Here is a 22,826-nt window from a genome sequence, read left to right on the forward strand (position 1 = left end):
TGTGTGTGTCAGTGCTGTAAGTGTGCATGTGTCGGTGCTGTAAGTGTGTGTGTCTGTGCTGTAAGTGTGTGTGTCGGTGCTGTAAGTGTGCATGTGCCGGTGCTGTAAGTGTGTGTCTGTGCTGTGCTGTAAGTGTGTGTGTGTCGGTGCTGTAAGTGTGTGTGTCGGTGCTGTAAGTGTGTGTGTGCCGGTGCTGTAAGTGTGCGTCTGTCTGTGCTGTAAGTGTGTGTGTGTCGGTGCTGTAAGTGTGCGTCTGTCTGTGCTGTAAGTGTGCGTGCGCCGGTGCTGTAAGTGTGCGTCTGTCTGTGCTGTAAGTGTGTGTGTGTCGGTGCTGTAAGTGTGTGTGTGTCGGTGCTGTAAGTGTGTGTGCGTCGGTGCTGTAAGTGTGTGTGTGTCGGTGCTGTAAGTGAGTGTGTCGGTGCTGTAAGGGTGCGTGTGCCGGTGCTGTAAGTGTGTGTCTGTCTGTGCTGTAAGTGTGTGTGTGTCGGTGCTGTAAGTGTGTATGTGTCGGTGCTGTAAGGGTGTGTGTGTCGGTGCTGTAAGTGTGTGTGTGTCGGTGCTGTAAGTGTGTGTGCAGGTGCTGTAAGTGTGTGTGCATCGGTGCTGTAAGTGTGTGTGCGTCGGTGCTGTAAGTGTGTGTGTGTGTCAGTGCTGTAAGTGTGTGTGTGTCAGTGCTGTAAGTGTGTGTGTGTCAGTGCTGTAAGTGTGTGTGTGTCGGTGCTGTAAGTGTGTGTGTGTCGGTGCTGTAAGTGTGTGTGCAGGTGCTGTAAGTGTGTGTGCATCGGTGCTGTAAGTGTGTGTGCGTCGGTGCTGTAAGTGTGTGTGTGTCAGTGCTGTAAGTGTGTGTGTGTCAGTGCTGTAAGTGTGTGTGTGTCGGTGCTGTAAGTGTGTCTGTGTCGGTGCTGTAAGTGTGTGTGTGTCGGTGCTGCAAGTGTGTGTGTGTCGGTGCTGTAAGTGTGTGTGTGTCGGTGCTGTAAGTGTGTGTGTCGGTGCTGTAAGTGTGTGTGTGTCGGTGCTGTAAGTGTGTGTGTGTCGGTGCTGTAAGTGTGTGTGTGTCGGTGCTGCAAGTGTGTGTGTGTCAGTGCTGTAAGCGTGTGTGTGTCGGTTCTATAAGTGTGTGTGTGTCGGTGCTGTAGGTGTTTGTGTGTCGGTGCTGTAATTGTGTATGTGTAGGTGCAGTAAGTGTGTGTGTGTAGGTACTGTGCACAAGTCGCTGAAGGTAAGCATGCAGGTGCAGCAGGCGGTTAAGAAGGCAAATGGTATGTTGGCCTTCGTAGCAAGAGGGTTCGAGTACAGGAACAAGGATGTCTTGCTACAGTTGTACAGGGCCTTGATGAGACCACACCTTGAGTATTGTGTGCAGTTTTGGTCGCCTTAACTGAAGAAGGACGTTCTTGCCATGGAAGGAGTGCAGCGAAGATTCACCAGGCTGATACCTGGGATGGCAGGAATGACGTATGAGGAGTGATTGTGTCGATTGGGCTTATACTCACTGGAGTTTAGAAGATTGAGAGGGGATCTCATCGAAACCTATAAAATTCTGTCAGGCCTGGACAGACTAGATGCAGGAAGGATGTTTTTGATGGCCGGGGTCACTCTCTAAGGATAAGGGGTAGGCCATTTAGGACTGAAATGAGGAGGAATTTCTTCACCCAGAGAGTGGTGAACCTGTGGAATTCTCTTCCACAGAGGGCGGTGGAGGTCAGTTCATTAAATATATTCAAGAAAGAGTTGGATATATTTCTTAAGGCTAAAGGAATCAAGGGATATGGGGAGAAGGCAGGGACAGGGTGCTGAATTTGGATGATCAGCCATGATCTCATTCAATGGCGGAGCAGGCTCGAAGGGCCGAATGGCCTACTCCTGCTCCTATCTTCTATGTTTCTATGTTTCTATGTAAGTGTGTGTGTGTGTCAGTGCTGTAAGTGTGTGTGTCGGTGCTGTAAGTGAATGAGTCGGTCCTGTAACTGCGTGTGTGTCAGTGCTGTAAGTGTATGTGTGTCGGTGCTGTACGTGTGTGTGTCGGTGCTGTAAGTGTGTGTGTGTCGGTGCTGTAAGTGTGTGTGTGTCGGTGCTGTAAGTGCGTATGTGTCAGTACTGTAAGTGTGTGTGTGTCGGTGCTGTAAGTGTGTGTGTGTCGGTGCAGTAAGCGCGTATGTGTCAGTACTGTAAGTGAGTGTGTGTTGGTGCGGTAAGTGTGTGTGTGTCGGTGCTGTAAGTGTGTGTGTGTCGGTGCTGTAAGCGTGTGTGTGTCGGTGCTGTAAGCGTGTGTGTGTCGGTGCTGTAAGCGTGTGTGTGTCGGCGCTGTAAGTGTGTGTGTGTCGGCGCTGTAAGTGTGTGTGTGTCGGTGCTGCAAGTGTGTGTGTGTCGGTGCTGTAAGTGTGTGTGTGTGTCGGTGCTGTAAGTGTGTGTGTGTCGGTGCTGTAAGTGTGTGTGTGTCAGTGCTGTAAGTGCGTATGTGTCAGTGCTGTAAGTGTGTGTGTGTCGGCGCTGTAAGTGTGTGTGTGTCGGTGCTGCAAGTGTGTGTGTGTCGGTGCTGTAAGTGTGTGTGTGTGTCGGTGCTGTAAGTGTGTGTGTGTCGGTGCTGTAAGTGTGTGTGTGTCAGTGCTGTAAGTGCGTATGTGTCAGTGCTGTAAGTGTGTGTGTCGGTGCTGTAACTGTGTGTGTCAGTGCTGTAAGTGTGTGTGTGTCAGCGCTGTAAGTGTGTGTGTGTCGGTACTGAAAGTGTGTGTGTGTCATGCTGTAAGTGTGTGTGTGTCGGTGCTGTAAGTGTGTGTGTGTCGGTGCTGTAACTGTGTGTGTCAGCGCTGTAAGTGTGTGTGTGTCAGCGCTGTAAGTGTGTGTCTGTCGGTGCTGTAAGTGAGCGTGTGTCGGTGCTGTAAGTGTGTGTCTGTCGGTGCTGTAAGTGTGTGTGTCGGTGCTGTAAGTGTGTGTGTGTCGGTGCTGTAAGTGTGTGTGTGTCGGTGCTGTAACTGTGTGTCAGCGCTGTAAGTGTGTGTGTGTCGGTGCTGTAAGTGCGTGTGTCGGTGCAGTAAGTGTGTGTGTGTCGGTGCTGTAAGTGTGTGTGTGTCGGTGCTGTAAGTGTGTGTGTGTCGGTGCTGTAACTGTGTGTGTCGGTGCTGTAAGTGTGTGTGTGTCGGTGCTGTAAGTGTGTGTGTGTCGGTGCTGTAACTGTGTGTGTCGGTGCTGTCAGTGTGTGTATCGGTGCTGTAAGTGTGTGTGTGTCAGTAACCTCTCCGATTGGCTATTCGCTGATTTACGGATGACAGCTGAATGACCTGTCCCTCAAACTGATGTTTACCTCTTTTTCCCGAGCTGCTGTGTGCTGAGAGAAAACAATAAACTCACCGCATTCAAAATCCATCAGGATATTACTGAAGATTTGGAGTTGGAGCTTGAGAAAAGTTTAAGCAGGGAAGTCGTGTCTAACAGTCCTGTTGAATAACTTGAATCCACGGCTTGTATATATCGCAGGTTGTTCGGAGGACACGAGGCAGCGCAGAATCAGCTGGGCAGAGCGTCGCTGCTGGTGGGCCAGCTGTAAAGGGAGGAGCTGGAATCCGGAACGGGAGGGTTAGTTGTAAAGGACGGAGCTGGTGACATGACACGGTCAGCTGGCAGTGAAAGAGCTGCTGACAGGGAAGAGCCAGCTGTGAAAAAGGAGCTGTCGTCACAGGGTCAGCTGGAGAAATGAGGGTTGTCAGGAGAGGTGATACTGAGCTTGTTTATGCTGCAAATGGCAACAGCGTGAAGTGACTTGTTTCTGTCAAACTACCAATCTGGGGTTGGGCAGCACTGAGGAGGGAGTATGGGAGTTGGGGAGCACTGAGGAGGGGGTATGGAAGTTGGGGAGCACTGAAGAGTGGATATGGGGGAGGGGAGCAATGAGGAGGGAGTATGGGGGATGGCGAGCACTGAGGAGGGGGTATGGGGGAGGGGGAGCACTGAGGATGGGGTATGGTAGTTGGGGGGTGTCGTGTATTGATTGCGAGTTTGACACCAGCCAATACGGTAATGTAATGTGCGAGTTTAACACCAGTTAATACGGTAATGTAATGTGCATTGCATAATGGGAATTACCCGGGAAAGCTGCAGTCAGCCATTTTAGGAATAAAGTAAAGATCACAGTTAAAAGCCTGTCTGCCTGACTCCGATTTAATTCGACGTATCTACATGCTTGATTGAACGCATTAAAGCATAGATACAACATTGGCGACGAGGATAATGAAAGGAATCATTTTAAATAGGTAGTTGCCCAAGTTTAGTTAGCTAGGATGGAGAAGACCGGCATTCAAAATTTTGCATGCTTCGCCGACCCAGCCATGTTGGGTCCAAATTGGACGAGGTGGTTAACGTCTTTTGAGCTTTATGCCGACGGCAAAGGCCTCATTATCGACGGTACTTCTACAGCTGCCACAAAGCAGAGGAGAAGAGCTCTACTTCTACACCTAGCAGGACCAGATGTCCAGGATATCTTTTCGACTCTACCGGACACAGGAGAGCCAGCAGACTACACGTCGGCGGTTAGTGCTTTGAATCACTACTTCGTGCCCCAGGTCAATGCAGCATTTGCTGGACAGACTTTTCATAAGTTGTCCCAGAAGGCAGGTGAGACTGTGCAACAATTTGCTACTCGCTTGTGGCAGGCTGCTAAAGACTGTGCTTTTGGGGGGGATGCGGATAATCAAATAAGAGACGCTATCCTGAGTAGGTGCACGTCAGCCTATGTGCGGAGGAAATTGCTAGAGGAAGGGCATGATCTAACGCTCGCCCGCATGTTACAATTGGCCTCACTATGTGAAAACATCGAGGAGCAGATATCAGCCATGTCATGTACAGAGAAGGCGGAGACAGATACTGTTCGTCGTGTTACACAGAAAAGAGGGTATTATGCAAAAAGCTCGACAGAGAAACCAAAGGGAAATGGCGATAGGAACGAAAGGCAATGTTACAGATGTGGACACACAGACCACATGGGCAGAGATCCGAAATGCCCAGCACGCAGACAAACATGTCATAAGTGCAAGGGAAAGGATCATTTCTCCAAAGTATGCCGCACAAAGGGTACAAAGAAACACAGTGCGAACAATGTAGAGGAACAAAATAACAGTGCATTTGCTGTTACTGGAAATAACGTGACAGAGAGACTTACCTTTTGTGTGGGGGGAGTAAACCTGAGAATGTTAATTGATTCGGGTGCAACTAGTAATATGATAGATGAGAATACATGGGAAGGATTAAAGTCAGAACACATTAAGTGTCAGTCACATGTCCCTAAGACAGAGAGAAAGTTATTCTCTTATGCTTCTAGCCGACCACTGTCAGTTAAAGGTGTATTCACATGTGGGATTACAATAGGTAAGAGAACTGAGCAGGCGGAGTTCATTGTGGTTAAAGGCCATGGAGAGCCGTTGCTAGGAAGGGAGGCAGCCATGAAAGTGGGAGTTTTAAAAATAGGCGCAGATGTCTCAGCTGTGGTAGATGTAAGACAGCTACTAGAACAGCGGTATCCAAAGGTGTTCCAGGGAGTAGGAAGGCTGAACACAAAACAGATCAGTTTGTATATCAACCCACAAGTGAAGCCTGTGGCCCAGCCACTCAGGCGTATACCATTCAACTTAAGGGGGGCAGTAGAGGCCAAAATAAAACAATTGAGGGACATGGACATTATCGAACCTGTAACTGGTCCCACTCCATGGGTAAATCCTGTGGTTATTGTACAAAAAGTGGATAAGGATGTAAGGTTATGCCTAGACATGAGACGAGCAAACCAGGCAATAGTGAGGGAACGATATCCAATCCCCACCGTTGATGAGATACTCCAAGGTATGAATGGCTCGACGGTGTTTAGTAAGCTAGACCTGAAATGGGGTTATCACCAGCTAGAACTGACCCCTGAGTCACGAGAAATCACAACGTTTGCAGTACATAATGGAGTATACAGGTACAAGAGGCTGATATTCGGTGTATCTTCAGCTAGTGAGCAATATCAGCATGAGATAGCTAATGCCTTAGCTGGAATAGAGGGTGTTGAAAACATCTCAGACGACATTATCGTGCATGCACACGACCAGGAAACGCACGACAGACACCTGCACGCTGTCATGACCAGACTAATGGAAAGTGGACTGACATTAAACTCAGAGAAGTGCCAATTCAACATGGACCGATTGATTTTCATGGGAATCCTGTTGTCTGAAAAGGGCATCGGACCAACAGCAGAGAGAGTGCGAGCGGTGGCAGAAGCTCGGGAACCAGAGAATGCTACAGAGGTGAGGAGTTTCTTGGGACTCGTTGGGTACAGTAGCAGATTCATCCCACAGTTTGCAACGCTATCAGAGCCACTGCGATGCCTGACGAGAAAAGACACACCATTTAAATTTGGATCACAACAGAGACAGTCATTCAGTGCACTCAAGGAAGAGTTGGCCAGAGCCGGCACTTTAGTATATTTTGATAAGGACGCACCAACCAAGGTGATAGCAGATGCCAGTCCTGTAGGTTTAGGCGCAGTACTAGTTCAGGACCAACAAGGACAAGAGGTGCCAATATGCTATGTAAGTCGTAGTTTAACAGACTGTGAGAGGAAATACTCTCAAACAGAGAGAGAGGCTTTAGCTCTTGTATGGGCTTGTGAGAGGCTGCATCCATATGTGTATGGCCGGAAATTTAACTTGGTAACTGACCATAAGCCATTACAGGTGATATACGGCCCACACTCTAAACCCTGTGCCCGTATAGAGAGATGGGTACTTAGATTACAGCCGTACGATTTCAAGGTGATACACATTCCAGGCAAGCAAAACATTGCAGACCCACTGTCACGATTGCTGGGGGAGACAGCAAAACAGGAGAGACATTCTCACGGCTCAGATGAATACGTGAGATTTGTAGTTGTGAGTGCGACACCAAAAGCACTCACTACTAGAGATTGGAGGAAGCCTCTGCTACCGACCCAGAGCTGATTGAGGTACGGAAGGCAATCACAAACGGACATTTTGAGAACTGTAAAGCTTATGCAGCAATTGCAAACGAGCTGTGCGTAGTGGGGTACCTAGTTCTTCGGGGAACACGCATCGTGCTACCCACAGTGTTACACGCATGAGCCCTGGTGTTAGCACATGAAGGACACTTGGGAATAGTTGGAACAAAGCAACATCTCAGAACCAAAGTTTGTTGGCCTGGCATGGAAAGGCAGCTGAAAAACACTGTAAAGCGTGCCACGGCTGTCAGATAGTAGCCAGACCCGACCCACCTGAACCGTTGAGACCAACACCATTACTGGAGGGCCCTGGCAGGATGTAGCTATACACTTACTGGGACCCTTGCCATCCAACCACTCCATTCTTGTGGTAGTTGATTATTATAGTCGCTACTATGAATACGACATCATGACCTCCACAACAACAGAGAAGGTTATCGATAGTTTAGAGTCAATCTTCAGCCGTCATGGTTTGCCAATCACCTGCAAATCTGATAATGGTCCCCAATTCAGATCTGAATTATTCAAAGAATACTGTGAAAACAATGGGATCAAACACCTGAAAACGACAGCAAAATGGGCTCAGGCTAACGGAGAAGTCAAGCGCCAGAATGCATCGCTGATGAAGAGAATCAGAATTGCTCAGTCAGAAGGACTAGATTGGAAACGTGAACTTAGAAAATATGTGACTGTGTACAGGAGCATTGACCATGCCACGACAGGAAAGAGCCCGGCAGAGCTGCTCTTTAAGCGGAAAATGAGAGGAAAGCTGCCAGACATCACAGAGTCGCGCGCAGACATGGAAGTACGTGACAGGGACGCAGAACAAAAAGGCAAGTCCAAACTGTACGCAGATGAACAGCGGAGAACACAATACTCAGAGGTGGAAGTTGGCGACACGGTTCTGGTATGGCAGGACAAAGTGGACAAGTTCACCACTCCTTTTAATGCCACACCGCACAAAGTTTTGAGTAAAACAGGGAGTCAAGTAGTAGTGGAATCTCCAGAAGGAGCACGTTACTCGAGAAACACTACGTTTGTGAAGAAATACAGAACCAATGGACCAAAGGAGACACTCCATGAGCAGGAGGAAACACAAGGGACTGAGGACAGTATAGTAGACCCTGACACACATACCACTGTGACACAGGCAATACCCACTGACACCAACATGTCAGATATACCCAGTACAGCCAGACCTCAAAGGGTTAAAAGAAAAGCCCAAAGACTGTCTAATTATGTCACAACATAAACTGTGCAAGAACTGCATGGGTGATGTTAAATGTTTAAACCTGGGAATTATTTAGTTGTGTGGTAAGACACAAGTTTGTAAAAAGTTTATAAACCAAATAAGTTATGCAGTGTTATTGTAAGCAACTGTTTGTATACTGCAAGTTTGTTTCCAAGGAAAAGGGGGATGTCATGTATTGATTGCGAGTTTGACACCAGTCAATACGGTACAGGAAACTTTGTGTTATCCGGAGGCTAAATGTCCGGCAAGCTCGAGCCACCGGCAAAAATCAGGAGCCGTTTTGTTAGGTTGTTTTTCTTCTCGTGGCTTTTTTTTCAAAGGTCAGGCTCTGCAAAGCCTCTGTAGGTTAGCAACAGCTTCAGAGAGACGCTTCCAAGGTACGGGCAGACTGTTTAGAAGCTGTTGCTAAGCAACAGTGTTTGTTGTCAGATACGGAGATGAAAAGCTCCGTATGCTTCAACATTAACGCTGGTGTGTCCGGCAGTTTTGAGGGAACGGCAACAGCTCGGTCCTGTCGGTGCCGGATAGCACAAAGTTTCCTGTAATGTAATGTGCGAGTTTAACACCAGTTAATACGGTAATGTAATGTGCATTGCATTATGGGAATTACCCGGGAAAGCTGCAGTCAGCCATTTTAGGAATAAAGTAAAGATCACAGTTAGAAGCCTGTCTGCCTGACTCTGATTTAATTCAACGTATCTACATGCTTGATTGAACACATTAAAGCATAGATACAACAGGGGGTACTGAGGAGGGAGTATGGGGGAGGGGGAGCACTGAGGAGGGAGTATGGGGGAGGGGGAGCACTGAGGAGGTAGTATGGGGGAGGGGGAGCACTGAGGAGGGAGTATGGGGGAGGGGAGCACTGAGGAGGGAGTATGGGGGAGGGGGAGTGTTAAGTATGTGTATTGTATTGAACAATTAACACAAAGACTTAAACGTATAACTCAAACAGGTCTTTACTGGTTGGAGGTAGGGACTATACATAGGTCTTTACTTCATGCCCACAGGCGGGAACTGAGGGGGATCAGTACCCACAGTACTATTTATACCCCTATGGCCAGGAGTGGTACTGCGTATCACTACGCCCAACAAGTAGTGCAGTCCTGTCCATAGGTTCAAAGTAGCACACATATTACATACACAACATTCCTCCCTTCCTAGCTTTACAGTCATCTCCCCATTTAACATAACGTAATAACATATATACATATATAACTTCAGGTTTACATAACAGAATAACATAGATACATAGATAACTTCATGTCAAAAACAGATCACAGATTCAGTCTCTGCGGAAAACAGTTCACAGATTCAATCTCTGTGGTGTAGTCGGTTCACGTTGCTAGAGTGACTCATTCAATAGTCCTTCCATGGATTTAACAGTTTGAACTTCCGAACTGAATTGGCTCCGTTCGGAGGGACCACGTGTGTGATCTGGTAGAGGTGATAATGGTTCAGATGGGTCATCTTCTGTTTTTACTTTTCCTTTTCTGCTTCTTGGAGACTCTCTGGGCTCCATTGTCAGCTGCCACAGCTGCCAGCTGCATGCGCAGTTCCTCCTTCTCTTCCTCCTGTTTCCGTCGTAGAGCCAGCTTCTCCCGATGTTCCGTAGACTTTTGGTGCTCCTCCATGATTTCTGCACTTTGGGAGTCGAAGTTACAAGCTGGGCAGGACAGGACATCGTAATATTCGGTGTCGTCCTGAGCTAGACCAGTGAGAGGGTCGTCTATTTCCTCCATACCTAGCTGGACGTTAGCCAGCTCTTGTTCCAAATCCAGACATCTTTCCTGAAGAGACTTCTTCATGTGTACCTCTGCATCCAGCTTTTTCTGGGCTTTCAGCAAGTCGTTTACTAGTGACCTCATTTGTGATTTTAATACTTCAACTTCCTTTGGAGATTGATTGATCGGACTATGCAATCCCTCTACCGGAGCAGCTGTTTCAGCGGTCTGTTGTTCTACGTTGACGTGAGTCAGCGTACTTTTGGCATCCAAGGGCTGCTCTGTTGCAGTCATCTCAGTCTGTGTTGCCACCTCAGCTCTTCCAATAACCTTTGAGAGCTCCGAACCCCTTTCGTTTGAATATTGAAGTTCATGTTCAAGTTTTTCCCATTTCAGAGTCCTGTCCTTCAGCATATGCAGGAGTTGGCTGACCGTTAACTCCTCTGACATCAGACGTTTTGTGTGCTCCTGCTCCATTTTCTCCATCAGCTGCTTCTGTTGTCTTTCCAGATTCTCCAACTCTATATCAAAGAACTCTTTCGTTGCATTCAACTCTTGCTCAAAACGGCGAAGCATTTGTTCTAATTGCTGTTGTAGTTTGAAATGGAGTTGAGTTCGAGCCCGGTGTCCCTCAGAAATGGGCACATCAGTAGACTTGCCAGACTCAGAATCCACAGTTAAACTATGTTGTTGTTGCTCAGTGGAATTCTGTGCTGAAACTTTGTCTTTTGCACCTGAGTTGGGCTTACCATCATCCGTTCCAGAGTCTGGGCCGACTATCTTCACCGAGTTCTCACTCGTTATTGTTTGTAGGAAATGCCAGTCCATATTCATTTTCCTAATCCACTCCCGTCCTAGTAGTGGAGGACCTCCTTCAGATATCACATATAAGTCCATTATTTGACTGTCTTCGCCCTTGTGGACCACTGCAACCTCTATTTTCCCGATGGGGTACACTCTTTGCCCCGTGTATGTTTTCAATATAATCCCCGTATCCTGTAGGGGAATATGTTGGAATAACTTTCCGTAATCTTTCTTATTTATGACCGTCAATGCCGATCCAGTGTCCAATTCCAGTTTTACTTGGACTCCTTCTATCTGAAGAGTGACCCAAATTGTCTGGAGGTCTGCACCCTTACCAGCGTTGAGTACTCTTAAGCTAGCCAGTTCATTACAGCTTAAGCTAGCCAGTTCATTACTGCTAGCGTCTGAATCGGACTCCTGTTCGGTCACCTTGTGTACCTTTGCGTATTTTCCTTGCAGTGACTTCTTGTTGCTGGTCTTCTTCCCTGACCTGCATACTCTAGCTATATGTCCAAGCCTACCACAAGTTCTACATTCTTGGTTTTTAAACCAACACTGGTTCTGATCATGCGTTGTCTTTCCACAACGATAACATTTGCCAGAACTCACACCCAATTTGTGTGCACTGAGCTCCGGTGACCGTAGCTGCATTACTGCCGTGCCTCTCGCTGCGGCTTCGTGTGCTGCTGCCATAGTGACCGCCTTCTCAAGCGTCAGCTCATTCTCCTCGAGCAGTCGCTTTTGTGTATCCTGTTTAAATAAACCACACACAAATTTGTCTCGTAGTGCATCTGTCAATCCCGTTCCAAACTGGCAATATTTCGCTAATTTACGCAATTCCAGCAAATATTCAGCATTGCTTTCATGCTGTAGCTGCCTTCTGTCGTAAAATTTAAATTGTTCCGCTAGCATCAGCGGCGTGGGGTTTAGATGATCTTTCAGGACAGTAACAATCTCATCGAACGTCTTATCCGCCGGTTCATCTGGTGATAACAGGTGTTTCAATTGCCCGTACGTCTTCGCACCCATTAAATTTAATAATGTTAGAGCTTTATCTTGGTCACGAATTTTATTGGCCTTACAATAATTTTTTACTCTTTCAACATATATGGCCCAATCTTCGAGGTCACTATCAAAGGTGCTAATATTCCCGTGTTTAGGCATTGTAGATTTGCAATTTCTCAGATTTTATTTTCTTTACTTGTTATCAAAGATGGCGGCTTCCCGCTCTTGCCGTCGTCCTCCGCCCACAAAATGGCGGTTTTCCCGCGCTTGGCGGTCTTCACCCGTCCCCCGACGCCGTCTCCCTTCAGCCCTCGAGTGCGGCCCTTATCTTCGCCGCGATCGATAGCCCGCGCTGTGCACCGCGACTCTCGCACCTTGAGCTTCTGCAGCCGCCGCGCCTTTCAGTCCGAGTGCGGCTCTTATCTTTGGTCCCGATCGCTGGCCCGGCTGCGCCCCTCACTTCAAAGCGGCCCGGCCCTTATCTGCCGATCGCTATCGCCCTACCTCTCTCTCTTCCCCAGTCCTGTCTTTACTCCGGTTCACAAGCTGATGGAGGCTTCAGGGTCCTAATGCCTGTCACTTCCAGTCGCTGGAAGCTGTCAGGATTTCTGCTGCCCTTCAGTTTTGAGTGGGGTGTTGAGGATTGAAACCTCTCTTCAACGTCCTGTCTTTGGACGAAGCCGCCTGGAATAACTGCCGCAGGGTAAGAGCCTGACTCGTCGCCAGTGTTAAGTATGTGTATTGTATTGAACAATTAACACAAAGACTTAAACGTATAACTCAAACAGGTCTTTACTGGTTGGAGGTAGGGACTATACATAGGTCTTTACTTCATGCCCACAGGCGGGAACTGAGGGGGATCAGTACCCACAGTACTATTTATACCCCTATGGCCAGGAGTGGTACTGCGTATCACTACGCCCAACAAGTAGTGCAGTCCTGTCCATAGGTTCAAAGTAGCACACATATTACATACACAACAGGGAGCACTGAGGAGGGAGTATGGGGGAGGGGGAACACTGAGGAGGGAGTATGGGGGAGGGGGAGCACTGAGGAGGGGGGATGGGGGAGGGGGAGCACTGAGGAGGGAGTATGGGGGAGGGGAAGCACTGAGGAGGGAGTATGGGGGAGGGGAGCACTGAGGAGGGAGTATGGGGAGGGGGAGCACTGAGGAGGGAGTATGGGGGAGGGGAGCACTGACGAGGGAGTATGGGGGAGGGGGAGCACTGAGGAGGGAGTATGGGGGAGGGGGAGCACTGAGGAGGGAGTATGGGGGAGGGGGAGCACTGAGGAGGGAGTATGGGGGAGGGGGAGCACTGAGGAGGGAGTATGGGGGAGGGGGAGCACTGAGGAGGTAGTATGGGGGAGGGGGAGCACTGAGGAGGGAGTATGGGGGAGGGGAGCACTGAGGAGGGAGTATGGGGGAGGGGGAGCACTGAGGAGGGGGGATGGGGCAGGGGGAGCACTGAGGAGGGAGTATGGGGGAGGGGGAACACTGAGGAGGGAGTATGGGGGAGGGGGAGCACTGAGGAGGGGGGATGGGGAGGGGGAGCACTGAGGAGGGAGTATGGGGAGGGGGAGCACTGAGGAGGGAGTATGGGGGAGGGGAGCACTGAGGAGGGAGTATGGGGAGGGGGAGCACTGAGGAGGGAGTATGGGGGAGGGGAGCACTGACGAGGGAGTATGGGGGAGGGGGAGCACTGAGGAGGGAGTATGGGGGAGGGGGAGCAATGAGGAGGGAGTATGGGGGAGGGGGAGCACTGAGGAGGGAGTATGAGGGAGGGGGAGCACTGAGGAGGGAGTATGGGGGAGGGGGAGCACTGAGGAGAAGGTATGGGGGAGGGGGAACACTGAGGAGGGAGTATGGGGGAGGGGGAGCACTGAGGAGGGAGTATGGGGGAGTGGGAACACTGAGGAGGGAGTATTGGGGGAGCACTGAGGAGGGGGTATGGGGCAGGGGGAACATTGAGGAGGGAGTATGGGGGAGGGCGAGCACTGAGGAGGGAGTATGGGGGAGGGCGAGCACTGAGGAGGGAGTATGGGGGAGGGGGAGCACTGAGGAGGGGGTATGGGGTAGGGGGTATGGGGGAGGGGGAACACTGAGGAGGGAGTATGGGGGAGGGGGAGCACTGAGGTGAAGGTATGGGGGAGGGGGAACACTGAGGAGGGAGTATGGGGGAGGGGGAACACTGAGGAGGGAGTATGGGGGAGGGGGAGCACTGAGGAGGGGGTATGGGGAGGGCGAGCACTGAGGAGGGAGTATGGGGGAGGGCGAGCACTGAGGAGGGAGTATGGGGGAGGGGGAACAGTGAGGAGGGAGTATGAGGGAGGGGGAGCACTGAGGAGGGAGTATGGGGGAGGGGGAGCACTGAGGAGGGGGTATGGGGGAGGGGGAACACTGAGGAGGGAGTATGGGGGAGGGGGAGCACTGAGGAGGGGGTATGGGAGTTGGGGAGCACTGAGGAGGGAGTATGGGGGAGGGGGAACACTGAGGAGGTGGTATGGGGGAGGGGGAGCACTGAGGAGGGAGTATGGGGGAGGGGGAGCACTGAGGAGGGAGTATGGGGGAGGGGGAACACTGAGGAGGTGGTATGGGGGAGGGGGAGCACTGAGGAGGGAGTATGGGGGAGGGGGAAAACTGAGGAGGTAGAATGGGGGAGGGGGAGCACTGAGCAGCGAGTATGGGGGAGGGGGAGCACTGAGGAGGGATTATGGGGGAGGGGGAACACTGAGGAGGTGGTATGTGGGAGGGGGAACACGGAGGAGGTAGTATGGGGGAGGGGGAGCACTGAGGAGGGAGTATGGGGGAGGGGAAGCACTGAGGAGGTGGTATGGGGGAGGGGGAACACGGAGGAGGTAGTATGGGGGAGGGGGAGCACTGAGGAGGGAGTATGGGGGAGGGGGAGCACTGAGCAGGGGGTATGGGGGAGGGGGAGCACTGAGGAGGGGGTATGGGGAGGTGGAGCACTGAGGAGGGAGTATGGGGGAGGGGGAGCACTGAGGAGGGAGTATGGGGGAGGGGGAACACTGAGGAGGGAGTATGGGGGAGGGCGAGCTCTGAGGAGGGAGTATGGGGGAGGGGGAGCACTGAGGAGGGATTATGGGGGAGGGGGAACACTGAGGAGGGAGTATGGGGGAGGGGGAACACTGAGGAGGGAGTATGGGAGTTGGGGAGCACTGAGGAGGGAGTATGGGGGAGCGGGAACACTGAGGAGGTAGTATGGGGGTTGCGGAGCACGGAGGAGGTAGTATGGGGGAGGGGGAGCACTGAGGAGGGAGTATGGGGGAGGGGGAACACGGAGGAGGGAGTATGGGGGAGGGGGAACACTGAGGAGGTAGTATGGGGGAGGGGGAGCACGGAGGAGGGAGTATGGGTGTTGGGCAGCACTGAGGAGGGAGTATGGGGGAGGGGGAACACTGAGGAGGGAGTATGGGGGAGGGGGAACACGGAGGAGGTAGTATGGGGGAGGGGGAGCACTGAGGAGGGAGTATGGGGGAGGGGGAGCACTGAGGAGGGAGTATGGGGGAGGGGGAACACGGAGGAGGGAGTATGGGGAGGGGGAACACTGAGGAGGTAGTATGGGGGAGGGGGAGCACGGAGGAGGGAGTATGGGTGTTGGGCAGCACTGAGGAGGGAGTATGGGGGAGGGGGAACACTGAGGAGGGAGTATGGGGGAGGGGGAACACGGAGGAGGTAGTATGGGGGAGGGGGAGCACGGAGGAGGTAGTATGAGGGAGGGGGAACACTGAGGAGGGAGTATGGGGGAGGGGGAGCACTGAGGAGGGAGTATGGGGGAGGGGGAACACCGAGGAGGGAGTATGGGGGAGGGGGAACACGGAGGAGGTAGTATGGGGGAGGGGGAGCACTGAGGAGGGGGTATGGGGGTTGGGCAGCACTGAGGAGGGAGTATGGGGGAGGGGGAACACTGAGGAGGGAGTATGGGGGAGGGGGAGCACTGAGGAGGTAGTATGGGGGTTGCGGAGCACGGAGGAGGTAGTATGGGGGAGGGGGAACACTGAGGAGGGAGTATAGGGGAGGGGGAACACGGAGGAGGGAGTATGGGGGAGGGGGAACACTGAGGAGGGAGTATGGGGGAGGGGGAGCACTGAGGAGGGAGTATGGGGGAGCGGGAACACTGAGGAGGGAGTATGGGGGAGGGGGAGCACTGAGGAGGGAGTATGGGGAGGGGGAGCACTGAGGAGGGAATATGGGGGAGGGGAGCACTGAGGAGGGAGTATGGGGGAGGGGGAGCACTGAGGAGGGAGTATGGGGGTGGGGCAGCACTAAGGAGGGAGTATGGGGGAGGGGGAGCACTGAGGAGGGAGTATGGGGGAGGGGGAACACTGAGGAGGGATTATGGGGGAGGGGGAGCACTGAGGAGAGAGCATGGGGGAGGGGGAGCACTGAGGAGGGGATATGGGGGAGGGGGAACACTGAGGAGGGAGTATGGGGGAGGGGGAGCACTGAGGAGGTAGTATGGGGGTTGCGGAGCACAGAGGAGGTAGTATGGGGGAGGGGGAGCACTGAAGAGGGTGTATGGTGGAGGGGGAACACTGAGGAGGGAGTATAGGGGAGGGGGAACACGGAGGAGGGAGTATGGGGGAGGGGGAACACTGAAGAGGTAGTATAGGGGTTGTGGAGTACGGAGGAGGTAGTATGGGGGAGGGGGGAGCACTGAGGAGGGTGTATGGGGGAGGGGGAACACTGAGGAGGGAGTATGGGGGAGGGGGAACACTGAGGAGGTAGTATGGGGGAGGGGGAGCACGGAGGAGGGAGTATGGGTGTTGGGCAGCACTGAGGAGGGAGTATGGGGGAGGGGGAACACTGAGGAGGGAGTATGGGGGAGGGGGAACACGGAGGAGGTAGTATGGGGGAGGGGGAGCACAGAGGAGGTAGTATGAGGGAGGGGGAACACTGAGGAGGGAGTATGGGGGAGGGGGAGCACTGAGGAGGGAGTATGGGGGAGGGGGAACACCGAGGAGGGAGTATGGGGGAGGGGGAACACGGAGGAGGTAGTATGGGGGAGGGGGAGCACTGAGGAGGGGGTATGGGGGTTGGGCAGCACTGAGGAGGGAGTATGGGGGAGGGGGAACACTGAGGAGGGAGTATGGGGGAGGGGGAGCACTGAGGAGGTAGTATGGGGGTTGCGGAGCACGGAGGAGGTAGTATGGGGGAGGGGGAACACTGAGGAGGGAGTATAGGGGAGGGGGAACACGGAGGAGGGAGTATGGGGGAGGGGGAACACTGAGGAGGGAGTATGGGGGAGGGGGAGCACTGAGGAGGGAGTATGGGGGAGCGGGAACACTGAGGAGGGAATATGGGGGAGGGGGAGCACTGAGGAGGGAGTATGGGGGAGGGGGAGCACTGAGGAGGGAATATGGGGGAGGGGAGCACTGAGGAGGGAGTATGGGGGAGGGGGAGCACTGAGGAGGGAGTATGGGGGTGGGGCAGCACTAAGGAGGGAGTATGGGGGAGGGGGAGCACTGTGGAGGGAGTATGGGGGAGGGGGAACACTGAGGAGGGATTATGGGGGAGGGGGAGCACTGAGGAGAGAGCATGGGGGAGGGGGAGCACTGAGGAGGGGATATGGGGGAGGGGGAACACTGAGGAGGGAGTATGGGGGAGGGGGAGCACTGAGGAGGTAGTATGGGGGTTGCGGAGCACAGAGGAGGTAGTATGGGGGAGGGGGAGCACTGAAGAGGGTGTATGGTGGAGGGGGAACACTGAGGAGGGAGTATAGGGGAGGGGGAACACGGAGGAGGGAGTATGGGGGAGGAGGAACACTGAAGAGGTAGTATGGGGGTTGTGGAGTACGGAGGAGGTAGTATGGGGGAGGGGGAGCACTGAGGAGGGTGTATGGGGAGGGGGAACACTGAGGAGGGAGTATGGGGGAGGGGGAGCACTGAGGAGGGAGTCTGGGGGAGGGGGAGCACTGAGGAGGGAGTATGGGGGAGGGGGAGCACGAAGGAGGGAGTATGGGGGAGGGGGAGCACTGAGGAGGGAGTATGGGGGTGGGGCAGCACTAAGGAGGGAGTATGGGGGAGGGGGAGCACTGAGGAGGGAGTATGGGGGAGGGGGAGTACTGAGGAGGGAGTATGGGGGAGGGGAACACTGAGGAGGGAGTATGGGGGAGGGGGAGCACTGAGGAGGGAGTGTGGGGGAGGGGGAGCACTGAGGAGGGGGTATGGGGAGGGGGAACACTGAGGAGGGAGTATGGGGGAGGGGGAGAACTGAGGAGGGAGTATGGGGGAGGGGGAGCACTGAGGAGGGTGTATGGCGGTTGGGCAGCACTGAGGAGGGAGTATGGGGAAGGGGAGCACTGAGGAGGGAGTGTGGGGGAGGGGGAGCACTGAGGAGGGAGTATGGGGGAGGGGAGCACTGAGGAGGGAGTATGAGGGAGGGGAGCACTGAGGAGCGAGTATGGGGAGGGGGAACACTGAGGAGGGAGTATGGGGGAGGGGGAGCACTGAGGAGGGGGTATGGCGGAGGGGGAACACTGAGGAGGGAGTACGTGGGAGGGCGAGCACTGAGGAGGGAGTACGGGGGAGGGGGAACACTGAGGAGGGAGTATGGGGGAGGGGGAGCACTGAGGAGGGAGTATGGGGGAGGGGGAAAACTGAGGAGGGAGTATGGGGGAGGGGGAGCACTGAGGAGGGAGTATGGGGGAGGGGGAACACTGAGGAGGGAGTATGGGGGAGGGGGAACACTGAGGAGGGAGTATGGGGGAGGGGGAGCACTGAGGAGGGAGTATGGGGGAGGGGGAACACGGAGGAGGTAGTATGGGGGAGGGGGAGCACAGAGGAGGGATATGGGGGAGGGGGAACACTGAGGAGGGAGTATGGGGGAGGGGGAACACGGAGGAGGTAGTATGCGGGAGGGGGAGCACTGAGGAGGGAGTATGGGGGTTGGGCAGAACTGAGGAGGGAGTATGGGGGAGGGGGAACACTGAGGAGGGAGTATAGGGGAGGGGGAGCACTGAGGAGGGAGTGTGGGGGAGGGGGAGCACTGAGGAGGGAGTATGGGGGAGGGGGAACACGGAAGAGGGGGTATGGGGGAGGGGGAACACTGAGGAGGGAGTATGCGGGAGGGGGAGCACTGAGGAGGGAGTATGGGGGAGGGGGAACACTGCGGAGGGAGTATGGGGGAGGGGGAGCACTGAGGAGGGAGTATGGGGGTTGGGCAGCACTGAGGAGGGAGTATGGGGGAGGGGGATCACTGAGGAGGGGGTATGGTGGAGGGGGAACACTGAGGAGGGAGTATAGGGGAGGGGGAGCACTGAGGAGGGAGTATGGGGGAGGGGGAACACTGAGGAGGGAGTATGGGGGGAGGGGGAGCACTGAGGAGGAAGTATGGGGGAGGGGGAGCACTGAGGAGGGAGTTGGGGGAGGGGGAGCACTGAGGAGGAAGTATGGGGGAGGGGGAGCACTGAGGAGGGAGTATGGGGAGGGGGAGCACTGAGGAGGGAGTATTGGGGAGGGGGAACACTGAGGAGGGAGTATGGGGGAGGGGGAGCACTGAGGAGGGAGTATGGGGGAGGGGGAGCACTGAGGAGGGAGTATGGGGGAGGGGGAGCACTGAGGAGGTAGTATGGGGGAGGGGGAGCACTGAGGAGGGAGTATGGGGGAGGGGGAGCACTGAGGAGGGAGTATGGGGGAGGGGGAACACGGAGGAGGGAGTATGGGGGAGGGGGAACACTGAGGAGGTAGTATGGGGGTTGCGGAGCACGGAGGAGGTAGTATGGGTGAGGGGGAGCACTGAGGAGGTAGTATGGGGGAGGGGGAGCACTGAGGAGGGAGTATGGTGGAGGGGGAGCACTGAGGATGGAGTATGGGGGAGGGGGAGCACTGAGGAGGGAGTATGGGGGAGGGGGAGCACTGAGGAGGGAGTATGGGGGAGGGGGAGCACTGAGGAGGGATTATGGGGGAGGGGGAGCACTGAGGAGGGGGTATGGGGGAGGGGAGCACTGAGGAGGGAGTATGGGGAAGGGGGAGCACTGAGGAGGGAGTATGGGGGAGGGGGAGCACTGAGGAGGGAGTATGGGGGTGGGGCAGCACCGAGGAGGGAGTATGGGGGATGGGGAGCACTGAGGACGTAGTATGGGGGAGGGGGAGCACTGAGGAGGGTGTATGGGGGAGGGGAGCACTGAGGAGGGAGTATGGGGGAGGGGGAGCACTGAGGAGGTAGTATGGGGGAGGGGGAGCACTGAGTAGGGAGTATGGGGGAGGGGGAGCACTGAGGAGGTAGTATGGGGGAGGGGGAGCACTGAGTAGGGAGTATGGGGGAGGGGGAACACTGAGGAGGGAGTATGGGGAGGGGGAGCACTGAGGAGGGGGTATGGGGGAGGGGAGCACTGAGGAGGGAGTATGGGGGAGGGGGAGCACTGAGGAGGGAGTATGGGGGAGGGGGAGCACTGACGAGGGAGTATGGGGGAGGGGGAGCACTGAGGAGGGAGTATGGGGGAGGAGGAGCACTGAGGAGGGAGTATGGGGGAGGGGGAGCACTGAGGAGGGAGTATGGGGAGGGGGAGCACTGAGGAGGTAGTATGGGGGAGGAGGAGCACTGAGGAGGGAGTATGGGGGAGGGGGAGCACTGAGGAGGGAGTATGGGGGAGGGGGAGCACTGAGGAGGTAGTATGGGGGAGGGGGAGCACTGAGGAGGGAGTATGGGGGAGGGGGAGCACTGAGGAGGGAGTATGGGGGAGGGGGAGCACTGAGGAGGTAGTATGGGGGAGGGGGAGCACTGAGGAGGGAGTATGGGGGAGGGGGAGCACTGACGAGGGAGTATGGGGGAGGGAGAGCACTGAGGAGGGGTTCATTGAGATCATGGCTGCTTTGTATCTTTAATTCATCCACCTGCCTTGGTTCCACATCTCATAATAGCTTTGCCGAGCAAAAATCTATCGATCTCAGATTTAAAATGATTAATTGAGCTCGCATCTGTTGCTTTTTGGGGGAGAGAGTTCCACACTTCTACCATCCTTTGCGTGAAGAGGTTTTTCCTAATTTCTCTCCTGAATGGCCTGGCTCTGATTTTAAGCTTCTGTTCCCTTGTCCTAGACTCCCCCACCAGCGGAAAGCTTCTCTCTATTTGCCCGATCAATTCCTTTCAGAACCTCAATCAACCTTAACCTTTTATATTCCAGGGATTATAAACCTCGTTTAAAATAAGGGCGGCCCTGTTGTTGTTTGGCGAGCAGACCTCTACCTTGCAGAGGCTGAACGGCAACTCTCTAACAACTCCTCCTACCTCCCCCTGGACCATGGCCCCACCACCAAACATCAAGCCATCATTTCCCAGATCGTAACTGACCTCATCCCCTCTGGAGATCTTCCCCTCACGCCCTCCAACCTCATAGTCCCCCAACCCCACACAGCCCGCTTCTACCTCCTTCCCAACATCCACAAACAGGACTGCCCTGGTGTACCCACCATTTCAGCCTGTTCTTGCCCCACGGAACTGATAACTTCCGATCTTGACACTTTTTTCTCCCCTTGTCCAGTCTCTTCCCACCTACATTTGCAATTCTTCTGCCACCTTCCGCCACTTTAACAGTTTCCAGTTACCTGGACCTAAATATCTCCTTGGACGTCCAGTCCCTGTACATCTCCATTCCTCACCAGGACAGCCTGAGAGCTCCCTGCTTCTTCATTGAATGGAGGCCCAACCAGTCCCCATCCACCACCACGCTCCTCCACCTGGCTGAACTTTTTCTCACATTGAACAACTTCTCCTTTGACACCACTTACATCCTCCAAATAAAAAGTGTTACTATTTCCAAGTTTACTGACGACATGAAACTAGGTGGGATTGTGAGTTGTGAGGAGAATGCAAAGAGGCTTCAAGCGATTTAGACAAGTTGAGTGAGTGGGCAAATGCATGGTAGATGCAGTATAACGTGGATAAATGTGAAGTTATCCACTTTGGTAGGAAAAACAAAGGCAGAGTATTATTTAAATGGTGATAGATTGGGAAATGTTGATGTACAGAGGGACCTGGGTGTCCTTGGATACCAGTCACTGAAAGCAAACATGCAGGTGCAGCAAGCAGTTAGGAAGGCAAATGGTATGTTGGCCTTCATTGCAAGAGGATTTGAGTACAGGAGCAAGGATGTCTTACTACAGTTATACAGGGCCTTGGTGAGACCACACCTGGAGTACTGTGTGCAGTTTTGGTCTCCTTACCTAAGAAAGGACATACTTGCCATAGAGGGAGTGCAGCGAAGGTTCACCAGACTGATTCCTGGGATGGCAGGACTGTCATATGAGGAGAGATTGGGTCGATTAGGCCTGTGTTGAGAGGGGATCTCATTGAAATGTATAAAATTCTGACAGGGCTAGACAGACTGGATGCAGGGAGGATGTTTCCCCTGGCTGGGGGCCCTAGAAAATAGGGGTCACACTCTCAGGATACGGGGTAGGACATTTAGGACTGAGATGAGGAGAAATTTCTTCACTCAGAGTTTGGTGAACCTGTGGAATTCTCTACCACAGACGGCTGTGGAAGCCTAGGGCCCGATTTTGCCAGGCCCGGGGAGGCGGGTTTGGAGGTGTGTGAGGTGTTAAAATCACAAAATATGGCAGGCGGATCCGATCCCCCCTCCAGCCCGCCTCCAAGCAATTTTTCCAAAATCATGGTTTCAGGAGCGCCAAGCTGCTGCTCACCCACCGGAAACTGCACAGGCCAGAAGGCGCCAGCGCATGGAAGGACGTCACCACAGGAGATACCCCCAAAACAGGGTTTACAGACAGAGGATGAGCTACCTCAACATGACTGAGCAGCAGTGCCAAAGGAGGCTCAGACTTTCGCGAGAGGTAGTGGGTGACATCTGTGCAATGCTGCAGCAAGACCTGGAGCCCAGAGGACCAGGTGGACACCCCTTACCAGTGGCCGTCAAAGTCACCACCGCACTCAACTTTTTTGCTTCAGGCTCATTCTAGGGATCAGCAGCAGACATCAGTGGCATCTCCCAGGAGGCTGCACACACTTGCATCACGCAGGTAACCGATGCCCTCTTTGCCATCGCGCACAATTACATCAACTTCTCCAAGGATCAAGCAA

General features: G+C 53.7%; 1 protein-coding gene across 1 annotated transcript in view; it reads right to left on the bottom strand.

Moving 5' to 3' along the window:
* The window catches only part of LOC147113688 (catenin alpha-3-like), a 3,852,991-nt gene extending 3,849,413 nt beyond the window's left edge, over positions 1-3,578 (bottom strand). The window contains exon 1 of the mRNA XM_085994990.1: positions 3,349-3,578. Within this exon, the coding sequence (XP_085851116.1) occupies positions 3,349-3,364 (16 nt within the window). The 5' untranslated portion in view covers positions 3,365-3,578. The remainder of the gene's footprint in view (positions 1-3,348) is intronic.
* Positions 3,579-22,826: the final 19,248 nt, after the last annotated feature.

Source organism: Somniosus microcephalus, chromosome 8 (assembly GCF_052327205.1).
Source record: "Somniosus microcephalus isolate GS21.2 chromosome 8, FLI_Smic_1.0, whole genome shotgun sequence".
In the NCBI taxonomy this organism is placed as follows: domain Eukaryota; kingdom Metazoa; phylum Chordata; class Chondrichthyes; order Squaliformes; family Somniosidae; genus Somniosus; species Somniosus microcephalus.